Source organism: Callorhinus ursinus, unplaced genomic scaffold, assembly GCF_003265705.2.
Source record: "Callorhinus ursinus isolate GAN/ISIS: 27379988/994484 unplaced genomic scaffold, GSC_fseal_2.0 scaffold22, whole genome shotgun sequence".
NCBI classification, from domain to species: Eukaryota; Metazoa; Chordata; class Mammalia; order Carnivora; family Otariidae; genus Callorhinus; species Callorhinus ursinus.
The window spans coordinates 14,132,164-14,144,352 of record NW_027397084.1 but is presented as its reverse complement, the minus strand read 5'-3'; the positions used below and the strand labels follow the sequence as shown (position 1 = coordinate 14,144,352).

Genomic DNA, 12,189 nt, shown 5'->3' with positions numbered 1-12,189 from the left:
TGAGTAAGAAAATTCAAGTAAAAGAATATACTGTATGGTTCATTTATATTAAGTTCAGGAATAGACAAAACTAATCCATGATGATAGAAATCATTACAGTGGTGGCCTCTGGTAGTGGTGGTTATTGTCTGTGAAGGATCATGAGGTAACTTTCAGAGGTATTAGATGTCTTCTCTGGGTACTAGTTTATAAACATGAATATGTGCCAGTTGATTCACACTTGAAATTAGGGCATTTTATTGAATGTAGTTTGTACCTTAATAAAAAGGTTTAAAAAACTCAGCACAATATCTGTTAAAGTAAAGCACTATCTCCTGATTTTTTTTTTTTTCTATAAAACTGAGGCTATAGTATTGTAAGGTGGTCCAGCCCAATCTCTGGAATCAGACCAGGATCCAGGTTTGGTTCTTGCCTTTGTCAACATCACTTTCTTGAAGTGTGATCTTGGGCTAAGTGACTGACTCCAATTGAAGTGTGATCTTGGGCTAAGTGACTGACTCCAACTTTGGTGATCAGACCACATTTTATGAACGTTAATATCAGTGTGCTGGAGAAATGTTAGGGACATGTTAAGATGCCTGGACATTTAGTTAAAAAAAGAAATAGTTTGTATGTTAAAATGCTACATAACTGTAATATCTGACAAAAGCTCTGAAATTAAAAATGGAAAAAGAAAAGGAGTGAAGAATGAGGTAAAGGAATTATACACATAATATTGTCTGGGTATATGTAAAGGCAAAACACATTACCCTTTCTCCATCTGTAGTATTGAGGTAGGAATAACAAAAAAAATTTCATTACATAATCAGTGCTTTTAAAATGAGAAATGGCAAAACCAGAGGAGTTATTTTTGTAATTTTATAAGCCTGTAGAATTTTCTTTATTCCTTAGGCCAAAGATTATTGTTATTTCTTATATTTTTTTCTTATTGTTAAAAAGAATATATTCTGTGATCAGTGAGGCGACTTAATGGTACAAGAAATTTTGACTTTTCTGGTTTGTGCACAAGTTGTACTAAAGAGTAATAGGAGTCTCTTTTTCCCATTGACTTACCATTGAAATCTACGCTTACTGTGTCTCATTGTCTGTCAGCCATGTATTTGGCAGACATCTTCCTCAGATGAAGGACTGTTGACTCTAAATCAACCTAGATTTCAAGAAAGTGGGATTGCTTGATGGTAAAGGAGGATGAGATCATTCAATCTGTAATGAGAAAAGAAATTGTGTGAAGTTGGGGCTACTTTCTTTGTTATTTAATCTTTGGTAAGAGTATCTCTGTTTCCATAATTTATTTTGGTTTTACTATTTTATTGTATTTCAGTATGTTATGATGAAGTCTAAGTTATCACAACCTTGGTACTAAATTGGAACAATGGTGACTGTTCCTCCTTTTGATGAACTTGTGCATGACATTAAAGTACATGATGATAAATATTACCTTCAGTTACCTTACCTTCAGTAAGGCAGATGTATTAAATTGCCACTGAATACCATTGAGGGGTATGTATCAGTTGGACATACACTCATGTTTGCCTTGCCATCAAAACCAAGGTCAATCCATGAAAGTTTGAAGAAGTTGGCTTGCACAGATCTGCACCAGTCAACTCTGTTTTATTGGACTATCAGGTCTGGATCAGTAAAATTACTTTTGGTTTCTGACCACAGATCTCTTTGATAGAATTCCCTTGATCTGAAAAAGAACCAGGTGACATCTGGAGAGAGGTGATAGACGAACAATGTGGCAATGTGGAATTGAATTAAATGGACACATAAAGTAGGCTAGATATGTTCTAGAATAATATGTTCATCAGTGTTCCTGTGATATTAACTTAGAGCTGGAAAGGTGTAGTTGGAATTTGGTTGCTCTAGTTAGACTAAAGATTTATACAGTTTTTGTGTCTGTGTCCATGGCAGAATTTTAAATAAAACATGTTTTTGTGAACTTGGTAATACTGGATTACTTATATTACTAAGCCCTGAGAATTAATAGAAAAGTGAATATTTTTTTCTGGGTTCTATGGATCACTTAAGAACTTAAAATTTCTTTGAATATAGTTGACATATAATGTTACATTAGTTTCAGGTGCACAACATAGTGATTCAACAATTTTACGCATTATGGTATGCTCACCGCAAGTGTATCCATCATCTGCCATCATATGATGCTATTAAAATTTCATTAACTTTATCTCCCACTCCCCTTCACCTATATTGCCCATCCCCCTATCTTTCTCCCCTCTGGCAATCATCAATTTGTCCTCTGTATTTATAGGCCTGATTCTGCTTTTTGTTTGTTTGTTTATTCCTTTGGGTTTTTTTTTTTTTTTTTTTTTTTTTTTTTGTATTCCGCTATATTTTTATTTTTTTTTTTTTTTTTTTTTTTTTTTCTCTTTGCATATTCCCTTTTTGGTTTTTTTTTTTTTTTTCAAAATGGTGTATTCGCACCTTTTTTTTTTTTTTTTTAAGTCTCATTCTTTTTTATGGCTGTGTAAGATTCCATTGTGTATGTGTATATCCATTTGTCTTTCAGTGGACATTTTGGTTGCTTCCATATCTTGGCTATTATAAACAATGCTGCAACAAACATAGGGGTATATATATCTTTTTGAATTAGTACTTTTGTTTTTTTTGGGGGGTAACTACCTAATAGTAGAATTATTGGATCATATGGCATTTTTATTTTTAATATTTTGAAGAACCTCCATACTGTTTTCCACAGTGGCTGCACCAATTTACATACCTACCAGCAGTGCATAAGGGTTCCTTTTTTCCCTCATCCTTGCCAACACTTGTTTTTTCTTGTCTTTTTGATTTTAGTCATCCTGACGGGTGTAAGGTGATATCTCATTGTGGTTTTGATTTGTCTCTCCCTGATGATTAGTGATATTGAGCATCTTTTTGTATGTCTATGTCTTCTTTGGAAAAATGTCTATTCATGTCTTCTATTTTTTTAATTGGATTGTTTGTTTCTTTGGTATTGAATTTTAAGTTCTTTATATGTTTTGGATATTAACCCCTCTTATTGTATATGTCATTTGCAAATATCTTCTCCCATTCTAAAATAAACTGAAAGTGGATTAAAGACCTAAATGTGAAACTTGGAACCATAAAAATCCTAGAAGAGATCACAGGCAGTGATTTTTAGCCATGGCAACATTTTCCTAGATATTTCTTACCTCCCAAGGCAAGGGAAACAAAAGCAAAAATAAATCATCCGAACTAAAAAGCAGGTATTACTGGTTCCCAGGGTTTAAAATAAATAGAGTAACCTTTGCTCCTGTGAGAAGGCATTCCTATCCTGAATATTCTGAACATATTGGAATAAAATTAAGTTAAAACTGTGTAGATGGTGTAGAAATAATTTGTGAACTTTAGTCTTCTGTTTTGTTTACCCTTGCTCCTGAATGCATTCCTTTAAAATAACTTGGTTTATCTGGATTATTCTAATTACGTGTTGTAAGTATTATAACAAGCTCCCAACTGAGTCTCTCTTAGCATTTGATTTTCCTGGTACTTAAAATTATAGTTTTCACATTTTACTTTTTATTTCCAGTCTCCATACTTTTGTCTGGATGTAGTTTGTATACTTAAACATATATTTATTTTTTCTACACAATGGGGAAATTAATTATTTACCTCTCTTTCCTCAAGTTTGTGCAAACTTCTTTTACCTCTTTCCTATAGCTAGATATATACAAACATAGAAACTGTATTTGAGCATTGTAACTACATTTTTTTTACTTCCCATGTGTTAAGATACTGTTCTTGTAGGTGAATGAATTGGGAAGAAAAATTACCTTCAAGTAAACATAATTATTTAAATCTATACTTCTTAATGAGATGTGCTTAGGTAGTAATGAAAACATGGCTATATTGTACATTTTTTATTTCACAAGCTGTGAAATCACAAATCAAGCCACACTGTTTCCCCATAAAATTTTGGGTATTACAAGATAGTGTAAAGGACTTTGTTAGAGCAAAAGGATGGACACAATGCTTGCTTTATCCCCTGCACTTGCATGCCATTTTGGAGTTACAAAGCACTTTCACATACATCATTGCATTTGATCCTCAGACAAACCCTGTGAAGGACATCATTATTCTCTCTTCTCAGATGAGAATCCAGAGGTTCAGGAGAGGTTAAGAGAGAGGCTTCAGTCTAAACCTCGTGTTCTTGTCTTAAGTCTGAGGTCTTAATCCAACATCTTATAATTTCTCATTTGTAAAGAAAATCAAAGCAATTCAAATCTGAATATTTTTATGATGTAATGTTTTCTTTTCAGCTGAACTTCTTTTGCAGTTTTAAATCAAATGCATCTGACATGAGGCTTCATGTATTGTTCTGCATATTTCCCCCCACTGCCTGCCCAAAAAGAACCCCTGCATCATGACAGAAAATACTTAGTTTTATTAATTGATTTATGATTTAAACTGTATAATAGAGTGTTATTAGAAACACTTAGACCCTGCTTCTCATGTTTTCATGTGGAGGGATTTCAGCTAGGCTAACTCTTCTGATCTCTCTCCCACCCTTTTTTAGCTCCTTACCACTGAATGAGAAAAATCAGTTTTCAGATGAGTGAGTGTGATAAAAGTAGCTGGACATGGTTGGCCAAGAGCCTTCAGCTGTCTTCTCCTTGGATCAGTGTGTCTGTGGAGCTAGTGTGTTTTGGTTTCCTCTGTAGACCAGGTGTGAACTTCGTGGGCAGGTCCTGCTTCTAAGGTGGGATAGGGAATAAGTCAGCCCTGTGCTTCTGGGATGGTGTGAGGTGGTTCATTATGGTGTGCATCTACCAAACTCACTGGATCACATGTCTAACCAACATCTGTTTGCCTCATTCCTGTATCTCCTCAACACTCAGTTCCAAGCTTACCAGAGGAAGAAGGTTGTAATTCACTGGGTTACTTCAAAACTTAAGATTTAAGACCTGAAGAGAAAAATGCCCCTCCTTTTCCAGGAATACTTATAATTTTATTTATATCAAACCTTTATTTTATTTCTAATATTCTTTGGTATAAATTATGAGTGTACATATTGGGCTAATAAAAATCTATCTCATTACTTTTTATTGTAATATAAATATGGTACTATGCCCTCTTCTTAATGTTGTGTAAGAGGGTGATTATCTTAAAGAGGTTTAGTGGAGTTTGTTCTTGTTTTATTTTGTTAGCTGCTCTATAAAATATAAGCAGTCATGCTCAATGTATATATTATATGAGGGCCTTGGAAGAATCTGAAAACATTGCACCATTTCTATAATGTACTAGCTTAATATCATTTCAACCAAATAAAATTTTCCACATAATTTCAGATAATAGTTTCCAAGCAAGTGAAAAGCATTCCATATTTTTATAATTTATACAGATGACTGTATAATGCAAATCTTAACGATTCTTTTTTTCCCAAAGATTTTTGTTTATTTAAGAGAGAGATAGCAAGAGAGAGCACAGAGTTAGAGTGAGAGGGAGAAGCAGGCTCCCTGCTGAGCAGAGAGCCCAATGCTGGGCTCCATCTCAGGACCCTGAGATCATGACCTGAGCTGAAGGCAGACGCGTAACCGACTGAGCCACCCAGGTGCCCTTTAACAATTATTCTTATGGAAATAGTCTTTATTTATAAATATGATTAGTATAATATAATTAATCACAGATGAGCTAATAGGCCCATTTCAAGAACTTTCATGAACAGAAAAGACTCACAGTTTTTTCCAGAGTAATAGAACCAATGATATTTGAATTATAGAATTATCATCTGCTAAAACTGGAAAGAATATCAAGACTGACACTTTTATTTTTTTACCCCTCAAATGCTGGGAATGCAAGAAAGGAATCTTAGAGTACATCTCTTAGATCCAAGAAATTTAAGAGTTATGCAACTAATTAATAGTAATTCCTGGATGAGAATCGTCAATGCCATTCCAGTATTCTACCCCGCAGGTATTAAGTTGCCCCACGTTCAAAATAGTGATTTATAAATGTCAGCATAGTGTTCTTAAAGCAATCTATTAACAAATGTTTCTTTTCTAATTCTGTTTTACTTTTATCCCCTTTTAGGGGGAAAATAACATTTGAGACTTCAAATGTCAGAAACACTCCTGCATGTTTTCTCAGAAAATGCATTTACATCCATTTATATACATTTGTGTGCATATATAGATTTTATAATTATTTTCTCTAATATTTCTCATTTTCTTGTTGATGTAATCCATGATTAATCAATGTTTACTGCTTTTGCTTTGAATTTACAGAATCTGTTTGTCCAACACGAATTCCAGTGGCAGCTCGCGATGAGAAAGGGTTTGATATTCTTTTAGGCTTGGGTGTAAAGAAAAAGGTTAAGAAAAGAATACTGCTTTCACCAACAAAGATAAAAGGATATGAAGTGACATCAAAAGTTGACTTATCAGAATTCACAAGGTATATGTTTTGTGTTGATACAAACTTTTTTTATATATGTCTGTAGACATGTTGAGAATTCTTTAAGCTTATGCACATTCTTCTTTTTCTAGCAATGTTTTCCCCGAAGGTCTTCCTCCATCATATGTATTTGTCTCCACTCAGAGATTTAAGGTCAAGAAAATGTGGGATCTATGGAGAATTTTAACCATTGATGGAAGGCCACAAATAGCAGTTACCTTAAATGGTGTGGATAAAACGTTACTATTTTTAACAACCAGCGTAATTAATGGCTCACAAGTGGTCACTTTCGCTGACCCTCAAGTTAAGGTAAAGATGCCTGGGTACGATTATGATGGTATTCCTGGGGGAATCACCACCAGGTTTGTGTGTGTTCGAGGAAGAGAGCCATAATTTTAACATGGCTGAAAAGATACTGACTTCATAGTTTAATGTTGCTTTATTGAATAAAAGCAACAAATGAAGGAAAGTTGTTTCTTAGATGGGATTAAGGAGTGGGGATACCTCACATTTTTTGAGTACCTGCTATTAGATGCCAGGAACATTTAATTATAATATTCACCCAACGCAGAAGCCATTGCTCTCACTGTACAGACCAAAAAAAAAAAAAAAGTTTAAAGTATATTAAGTTCCATCTCAAAGTAACACAGCTAGTAAGTGGTGGCATCAGGAATTGAAGTTAAGTCTCATCAAAGTCATGTTGGTTCATCTTACACTGCCATGTCCTATAAGATATTGAGAAAAAGGCATTTGTTAGAACCTTAAATACAGGTAGATAATGAGTGCAGAATTCCCATTTATTAGGAGAATGCTTTGTTTTCCCCAAAGGAGACTATATTTAGTAAAATTGATAAACTAAAGATAAAAGTGTATTTTCCAAGTCAAATGTGTTCAGAATACAGATGCCAGTGATAGAAACAGTTATGTTTTGATCATTATTATAATTATAGTCTGAGTATATTGTATAATTTAGGAAATGTACAAGGTTGTATATGAAATTATGCCACCTGTATATTTTCTTCATTTGTTAAGCAGATTAAATTTCTTAAAAATTTGGCTGCCATTTTTATTAAGGTCAATATGCTAGGTTCTGTAAGAAATCACAAATGAATAAGACATGTTTCACACCGTCAAGGAACTTATTTTTAATGGAAGATTGAAGGCCTCTGGTATCTAATAGAAGTACAAGGTATTAATGGAGTGTAGAGGAAAAAGATTCTAACACAATATATAGGCAAGTCTTATTAATGAGATATTTTTGGGCTGGACCTTGAAGAAGATACAGGATTTTGATGAAGAGAGCGAAGGACATGTAAGTCAGTGGTTCAGTATTGAGTAATCGTTGTAGTAAAATGCAGGGTTTTTATTTAAAGAAGAGAAAGTGGTGTCCCTTGTGTTTGGAGTATAAGATACATGAAAGAAAAAGCTAACAAGGTGCGAGTTCAATCTGTGGGGACCTGGAAAGCATACAAAAGGTTTTGGGCTTCATCCAGTGGATGACAGGATTTCATCAAAAAGTCTTGAATCATAGGTGTGTCATGGTCAAAGCTGCTCTCTCTTCTCCTTCTCCTTTTTCTTTCATAAAAAAATATTTTCATCTGTATCCTGGAATTGCTCTAGGCCTGGGAATCCAGAAATTAATAAGATGTGGCATCTTCTCTGATGGAATTAGAGATATATTTGAAAATTATTCAGATAAAGCAAGATATCCATGAACATAAACTATGGCAATGAATATGTTTGAAATGGTGAAGTGAATTTGAGTCATTTAAGAGACATATTTGGTAGAACTTTGCATCTGGTTATTATTGCAACTGAGGGAAAGGCAAGAGGTAAACACACTTGTTGCAGTTTAGAAACTGAGGATATTATTATCCAAGGGAAACCAAGAGGAAGAAAGTTTTGGGGATAGTTCAAGTTCATTTTGCTACACTCTCCCTCAGGCTGATTGTGAAATATCCTGGTAAAACTATACTAGCCGGTATTAGAATTATAGATCCCATATGTAGGAAAGAGGTTCAGGCTGTTGTAGATATGGGAGATATTCTATAGAGGTAATATTGACCTGTAAGAATAGATAAGATAATCAAAGGGGAGAATGAAAAAGGTTAGTGACAGATCTGTGGGTTAATGACCTCATCAAAAGAAATGAGGAAGAGAAGCCCTCAAAGAAATAGAGAATGAGCAACTGGAGAAGAAGAAATGAAGATAATCAAGATGGTTTGAGTCATGGAAGTTGAATGAGAATATCAAGGAAGATGGACTAGTTAAAGATCTAAAGTTGCAATGAAGTAAATAGGATGAGGCATAGGAGAAGCCACTTGGATTCAGAGATTAGGAATTCATTTGTGACCTTGAGGGAATTGTTTCAATAAATTGTTTGATACATCTACTTACATGTAATGGATATGTAATGGAAAGTAGGGCTTCATAAATTAATTGGTGGGTAGAATTTGAGACCCAGCTTGGATCAGGGTGAATTAGTATATAATACAAGCATTCTGTGTGGTGTGGATTTATGGTTGGCAGCAAAGAAATGGGAACAAAGAAAAAGAAAGATTAGGAATTTTACTTATGAATCTTCCATACTTTCTTCCTGTAGACATTATTTGATGAAGGCTGGCATCAAATTCGTCTCTTAGTAACAGAACAAGATGTAACTCTGTATATTGATGACCAACAAATTGAAAACAAGCCCTTACATCCAGTTTTAGGGATCTTCATCAGCGGGCAAACTCAAATCGGAAAGTATTCTGGGAAAGAAGAAACTGTTCAGGTGGATAAAATGACTTGCTTTTTGCATTGTATAAAGTGAGCTTTTGCTGTCCTTTGTGATAGTATTTATCACATTTAACTGTATTTAACTTAATTATTAATTCCTTTAAGACACTTAAGCAAAATGTGATCAGTTTATTAGTGGAATTGTGTGTTTGAGTGTGTGTATGAAAACACAAAATTAGACTTAATAGATTTTATAGGAATTCTTAGAAAACTGTTCCCCTGGGTTCAGGATAGAATTCTACATTCTTATGAAACATTAATTTCATATTTCCCAGGAGAAGCATAGATTAAATAATAACTTGGAAAAGAGACTGTGATTAGAGCTGTGAGTTGGGAGCTATAAAATTTCTCTGCAGCTGTGAGGTTACAATCGGATTAATGCATTTCAGGATTCTTAAAACTGTTACTTTTTTATATTTTTTAAAAAGTGGAGTATCTATGTGTGTGGGTTGAGAAATGTGTGTATAAAAAGATAGCCATTTCTTGGACAGTCTCTTATTTGAAAATGTATACTTTCCCATTCTGTTTCTATTAAGGGAAGACTGTCATATTCAAATTACACCACGCTCTCTCTATATTAATGTTACATGTCAGAGTATAGTAAATATTTAAATAGCAACAGGTGCTTGGACTACTCATCACACAACACTCCATGCCAGCAACTAAATCTCTGAAACTAAAGATGACTTCTTAAGCTCACTCTTTTGTAATCAGAAATGTTGTAGACATTTAGGATAAGCACAGAAGGCCCGGGAAAACTTTTAAGTGTCCTAGGAGATGCTCTCTAGGCTAGCTCTTAATATAGAGATACTAAAAAAGCCCCAGTGCGTTCCCGAAGGAAATTAAAGTTTTGTTTTTGGTGCTAGAGTTTTCCTTATGAATTATGTTGCATTACATCTTTAAACTATATATTAGGTATTTAAATTTCGTATTATTATTTTTTAGCTAGGTGCTGTGATTTAAGCCTTCCATGACTGCTCATGTAGTTGGTTCGCTCTTATGAAGCAGTTAGCTTGGGCCTCAATTTTAACCTGATGCGGTTTATGTTCCTAGTTTGATGTCCAGAAGTTGCGCATCTACTGTAACCCAGAACAGAACAACCGAGAGACAGCATGCGAGATTCCTGGATTTGTGAGTAGGATGGAATCTTCCTCCCAAGTGTTTCCTTCAGTACTTTCAGAGCAATAAGTAAAAGTCAGATAATATGTGAGGCTTAATTTAATATACAGAGTTAATTTCTTTGTTGTCAGTGCAATTAAAGTTACATTGATTAAAACATACTTTGATGTTCATAATTGAAATAAAATGATAATGTATCACTGTGCAAGTGTGAGTGGAGGAGCACAAGGAAATGTTTTCTTCACACCTCGGAGTGTGATGTTTCCGGTACTCAAGTGAAGCAGGACTGGACCTGCTCTAGGAAAGTCTAGGATTCTTTGAATATCCAGAGTATCTGGAGTGTCAAATACATTTCTATACTTAATTAAATGTGTGGACAGAATACCCCACACAGCACAATTCTAAAGAATAGGAAGTGATTCATTTTCCTGTTCACCAACATGTTTTCTCAAACCATAATGAATATACAGGTTTCTTTTTGTTTTTGTTACCTAAGGAAGATTTTCTTGTATTTCAAGGATATAGTAACTTTCCATTTATGTGGCTATTTTCATTAATGTGTTAGGAGGAAAAAATTATAAGCTAAAATGTTAGAGTCTGATAATATATGTGTGCTTGTGGTGTGTGTGTGTGTGTGTGTGTGTGTGTGTGTGTGTGTGTGGTCCTTTTTCCCTAGGGCAAAAAAAAAAGGTATATTTTTGTAATGCAAATAAGATAGGATGTTTTAAACTTTTTACAGTGTGGATTCCCAGTGACCTTTGAGCTCATGTCATAGTTCTTTTAGTTTGTAAAGTCATACTACCATCATCTTCTTTTTTTCCTATCAAACTGAATAACCTACAAATCTACATGTTCTGAAAACTTGAGGACGTAGGGTAGTATGTTTAAATGCTCTATAATAATATCAACCATGGAACCTTTTAGAAATGATTCATTTCTTGGTCTTTTAGAGAGGTAATTGTTTAAACACTCTAACTTTTATTTTAGATACTTATAACTTGAAATACAGACCTCTAATCTCTCCTAAAAGTATTAATATGTGATTACATTCTGAGAGTCCATTTTATATACTTTATTTATTGATATTTCTGCCTTGATGTTATGACCATTAGCCTCCCACATCATAAAAGCACAAGAATAGATAGTGTATTTTGAGTTCTGACATTCGCTTTTTTGTGTGTTTTTATGTCTCCTTCCTTACTTTCAGGTGTGACTTCATGTAGCTTACCTTTTGCATCTTTATTCCCACTTTCCCATTTTCTGATCTAATTTTTATTGTCTGGAAAGATTATTAACCTTTTTAAAATCGTGTGTTACTCAGTAAGAAGCAAATTGTTTAGTGAGGAGGTCTCCTAAAGTAAAATGCAGAAAATTTAATGCATGGAATTTGTGACTTTCTTAGATATGTTTTGGCTTTTTCCTCTGGTTTTCATATGACTTCCAGAAAGTTCAAAAGAGCATATAAATTTCACCCTGGCGTATTTTTGCTCCTGCGTGGCCATTACACCAAGCAGCTTTGGCATTTCCATTTTCTCATTCTGCTCTTCATTGTTGTTCATGTCCTTACTTTTTTCTACTGTAAATGTCATTATAATGTGTATTAATGTCATTTTTTTAGGACATTTGCACGTACATGTTTTAGTTCTTGCTGGTTTTGATACTTCATGTATCTAGAACCTGGACAATAAAATATCTATAAATTAGGAAGATAATTTAGAAATTTAAAAGCGTCCTTTAAAACACATTCATTGTTGTTTTTCTTTCAGAATGGTGAGGTAGGCCTGGAAACTATTATTCTCCTTAAGGTAATATTTGTATTGTGGGACTGTTTAGCTTCCTTCCATCAACTGTAAGTACATTAAACAAATAGAA

The 12,189-nt window shown here is 34.0% G+C and overlaps 1 protein-coding gene across 1 annotated transcript in view; it reads left to right on the top strand.

Annotated features, from left to right (window-relative positions):
• COL21A1 (collagen type XXI alpha 1 chain) overlaps positions 1-12,189 on the top strand; it is a 380,703-nt gene that overhangs the window by 245,874 nt on the left and 122,640 nt on the right. Inside the window, exons 8-12 of the mRNA XM_073905127.1 lie at positions 6,249-6,417; positions 6,510-6,726; positions 9,020-9,193; positions 10,252-10,329; positions 12,084-12,092. Of these exons, the coding sequence (XP_073761228.1) occupies positions 6,249-6,417; positions 6,510-6,726; positions 9,020-9,193; positions 10,252-10,329; positions 12,084-12,092 (647 nt within the window). The remainder of the gene's footprint in view (positions 1-6,248; positions 6,418-6,509; positions 6,727-9,019; positions 9,194-10,251; positions 10,330-12,083; positions 12,093-12,189) is intronic.